This window comes from Telopea speciosissima, chromosome 10, assembly GCF_018873765.1.
Source record: "Telopea speciosissima isolate NSW1024214 ecotype Mountain lineage chromosome 10, Tspe_v1, whole genome shotgun sequence".
NCBI lineage: Eukaryota > Viridiplantae > Streptophyta > Magnoliopsida > Proteales > Proteaceae > Telopea > Telopea speciosissima.
The window spans coordinates 58,108,765-58,112,875 of NC_057925.1; the positions used below are offsets into that span (position 1 = coordinate 58,108,765).

Below are 4,111 nucleotides of genomic sequence, written 5' to 3' on the forward strand. Positions count from 1 at the left end.
TAATAACTACACTGTATTACCACCCAATTAATCTTAATGGCCCTCTCTACATTGAATATAAACTATTCACATTTCTCTCCAAAAGGATGATTATTACACCAACCCCCTTATGCTCATAAAATGACCAAAATGCCCTCACTTACAACCCCTCCGCCCCCCCCCCCCCAAAAAAAAAAAAAAAGAAAAAAGAAAATGAAGAAGGTACATGTACGTACAAGATTTGGTGGTCACCAGAAATAGATTTACTAGGTGACCTTTATTTTAGTGGTTTCATGGCTAAAACTACCTACATTATTTTGAGAGACATAGAATAGACATAAGGAATACAGGAGACCATAAAGGTAATTTGATATTTTGAAAAATAGATCTCCTCTATGAAATGGGTTTGAGCAGTTTTTTGGGAAAGCAAAAGTGTCTCAACAAGTCTTTTTTTCTATACTGGGAGGAAAAAAGGAAAAATGGGTTAGGAGATGTAGCCAATTATTCAACTTGAAAATCAAGATAAGGGAAAGAAAAGACATCTCCCATCAGATCCTCCAAGTTCCATTCCCCCATTCTTAAGTTTTCTCCTTCCCAATAATTTCCACTCTCAACCAAATTCTCTACTTTCTTATTATTGCTGTTGCTGCTGTTGATGATGTTGTTAATTTCATTTATGTGGCAGTTGTTGATGTTATTGTTAATCTTACTGATGGTGTTGTCAGTTATAGTATTTTTCTCTTCAATACTAACACTCTCCAAGGGAGGAACAAATAAGTCCCCTTCAACACCAATAATATGATCACCTCCTAAGAAGCCATGACCTCCATAATATCCATCTCCTGTGCCAACTACTTGTGATAAGCTTGTAGACACATTGAAATATCCTGGAGCACCTGAGAGATTGTAGGAGTTGTTGAGTGGAGGTAATGGTTCAAACTGGTTTCTCATTGCCATTGCCTGCATAGATGATGAAGAAGATGAAGAAGATGAGTCCATGCACAGAGCCATGATGTCTTGTTCACTCAATGACATAAACCCTCCTATGCCTTCTCTAGGCTCAGATGAATCACTATTGTTTGGAGATTGAGTAGAAAATGAGTTCTTCAGCCTTTTCTTTATTGTGGAATTCCAAAAATTCTTTATTTCATTGTCTGTCCTTCCCGGCAGCCGCGCGGCTATCTGAGACCACCTGAGTGAATCAAAACACATCCGATCAGAAACAGGCCGGAGAACTGTAAGATTGAAGGGTAGTTCTCATATTTATCAAATATTGCATGGTGTGCATGGATGCTTAAGATCTAATACCAAAGTACTTAATTGGGTTCTCATGTCCATGTTTAGGTCTTTAGTCTAATCTTTATTTTCTACCAAAACAAGAAAAGTTCTAGCTAGTCTCCATAAAGAGTAACCAAAATCTGAAGACCCAAAAATATTAATAAGTAAACATCAAAGTAGATTTTTCATTCAAGTGACTAAAATGGAGCAATTCAATCTATGAAACTCTATCAAGTGCAAGAATATGGGGGGCATCAAGCAGGCCTAAACCTAAGTGTTCTTTTTCCTATAAAAATAGAAACTGGAGTGACTTACCTGTTGCCAAGAATGGAATGCAAATGGATAATGAGTTCTTCTTCTTGGGGTGAGAAGGCGCCGCGCTTAAGGTCCGGCCGCAAGTAGTTAATCCAACGAAGACGACAGCTCTTGCCGCACCTCTGTAGACCGGCATTCCGGGCGACATCGCTCCAGCAACCTTGCCCATTGTTTAACATGTAACTCATGAGCTTTTCATCTTCTTCTGGTGACCACAAGCCCTTCCTGAGCTTGTTAGTGCCATTGTTTGTGTTGTTCTTCCCTGGGAGATCAGGCTTCCTCATCACAAGCTTTTTGATCTGGAGTTTTGTTATCCCAACCGGTTTTGATGTTGGCAACAAAAGACTTTATAGGTGAAAGATAGAGATGGAGATAAGGAGAGATAGACAGGTTCCCTCAAATAAAGGGTGATCTAGATACACATTCATATATACATACATAGCTAGCTAGAGAGATCCAGAGAGAGAAAGAAAGCTTCATGGAGTGGAAATGATGATAATGATGACTGTGATTGTTATGGCTTTGCTTAGAATATGGAGAAGAGAGAGAGAGAGAGAGGTTGTTGGTTGATGGGTCGAGTGGAAAACGGTTTGGAGGGGGACCTCCGAAAGTGAGAGGGATGGGTGGTCTTCTTGTCTTTGACTCCATATCTTGTCTTTTTCTACACAATTTTTTCTTCACTCACAAGGTAATCATCATATGTGTGTATATGAGTGAGAGAGAGACAGAAATAGTGAAATTGTTTTATAACCAAGAAAGATACTTGCTTCGACTTCACATAATATCCTTCTCTTCTCAAAATTAATATGCTATTAATCCTTCAAATACAAGTGTGGATATACACCTAAGAAAGAGAGAGAGACCCTGATCCTCTACTACCGAGCTGCCTGACAGGACCCTACTGCCAAGACAGAGTAAGGTGTAAAATGACCACCTTCCCCTGCCCGAGCGTCTTGCTCGAGTGGGGGTAAGGCAATCATTTACTGCTTTGTTGTGTCTTGGCAGTAGGGTCCTGCCGGGCAGCTCCGCAGTGAAGGATCCAAATTGGAGAGGGAGTACATACTACATTGGTACTATTTTGGTAGTACTCTTCCTTATTAATAAAGTCTTCAATATGTGTTCTTCATGTACTAATAAGCAGCCAAACTCCAGCTTCAAAATCCCAATTTAAAACCTTAGACACCTTAGAAAAGCAAGAAAGAAAGTAACTCTCTACTATTCCAAAAGAAAAGCTCCATAAATGAAAATAAAGGTACAGAGATTATTTTAGGTATACTCTAACAGAAAAGAGGTAGAAAGAGTTATATTTAGTATTGGATTTTAATAACCAAATATTTAAAGATATTCAAGTCTCCTGCATTTTCATGTCAGAAACTTCTTGACCAGAAATGTGATATAATTTTGGGAAAAGGAATGCAGCCGCACGCAAAATGACCGGTGCACCCTTTTCCACATATTATCTCATTTTTTAACCTTGCATCTTGAATAGCCATATCCTACGTATGTTAAACCTCATGTGTTTTTTGTTGTACTTCTCAATTGAACTTCACACATAACATTTGGTGGTTGATACTAAAATTCACTTAACTAGGGTTCCAATGTCCTATCAAACTTGTGATATCTGTGATCGGGCGGCGACCAGGAAAATCTGATCCATTGCATTCATTTTATCACGATTGATCTGGGTAGCAATAAACTAGGGCATATCTAGAACTCAATATAATGACATTTACCATACCACTCTATAGTTGGTGTTGTTTAAAATCTATATTCAGTGAAGGCGGCTAAATATAACATAATATAGATTGACTTGTGTCTTAAGCATGTAACAGTACCCTACTTCACTTTAATATTCCTTGATGAAAATTTGCTTTAGAGGTTGCAAATTAAAATGTGAACAATGAGAAACACAAAAAAAATTAGAACCCACCCAAAAGAAAGAAATGGGAACCAATATCAATTTAGAGTCCCTTCTAGATGAAACTAAAAAAAATAATAATTTCATGTTTTTGAATAGTGATCTAAGACGGCCAGCTACATTGATCACTTCAAAGGAAGACTGCAATGATTTCCATAAAAAAAAACTATTTTAGGTATTGATTCAACAAGAACAGCTAGAAACCCATCATATATACTAACTTTGAAACCAATGGATTAATCAAAAAAAAGTCTTTCCATGTTAACAGAAAGTAGGAAATGGTGGAGTTATTTACTAGAATCAAATCTGAGGGATCATTTCACCTTTCTTGATTCCCTGTCATTTTTTTTGGTCATATCATATGTTCTGTTTTTCATACTAATTTCAAATTCATTTGAAGGCCTGTCGCATTTTACGCTATCTAATCTTGTAATTTACGCATTTTTTTTAGCAAGAAAAGAATAGAGTTCTTGGAATATGGAATACTCTCTGTTTTCAATCCATAACCAAAACCAGTCACTCACAATGAGTATCATTGGTCAGCTTACAAACTTCAAATAGGGAAAGGGGGGGGGGGTTGCAGGGTCTTGTGTTCTTGACCTAATTTCTTTCCTGTGATCA

The 4,111-nt window shown here is 37.6% G+C and overlaps 1 protein-coding gene across 2 annotated transcripts; it reads right to left on the reverse strand.

Moving 5' to 3' along the window:
* Window positions 1–271: 271 nt before the first annotated feature.
* On the reverse strand, window positions 272–1,948 carry LOC122641749 (transcription factor MYB83-like). 2 transcript variants are annotated; one of them, XM_043835039.1, is made up of 3 exons: window positions 1,573–1,948; window positions 673–1,171; window positions 272–639 (listed from the first exon to the last, which is right to left on the reverse strand). In XM_043835039.1, exons 1-3 carry the CDS (start codon window positions 1,854–1,856, stop codon window positions 481–483), a joined length of 942 nt encoding a protein of 313 aa, XP_043690974.1. In that variant the 5' UTR covers window positions 1,857–1,948; the 3' UTR covers window positions 272–480. The 2 variants fall into 2 exon arrangements, with proteins under 2 accessions (XP_043690974.1, XP_043690973.1); XM_043835038.1 differs by having other exon boundaries at window positions 272–1,171; window positions 1,573–1,943.
* Window positions 1,949–4,111: the final 2,163 nt, after the last annotated feature.

Excerpts from the sequence above, each read along its gene's own strand:
- LOC122641749 (XM_043835038.1), bottom strand. The coding sequence starts at position 1,856 with ATGAGGAAGCCTGATCTCCCAGGGAAGAACAACACAAACAATGGCACT. Across the intron at positions 1,172-1,572 it reads CATTCCATTCTTGGCAACAG|GTGGTCTCAGATAGCCGCGC; the intron begins GTAAGTCACTCC and ends TGATTCACTCAG.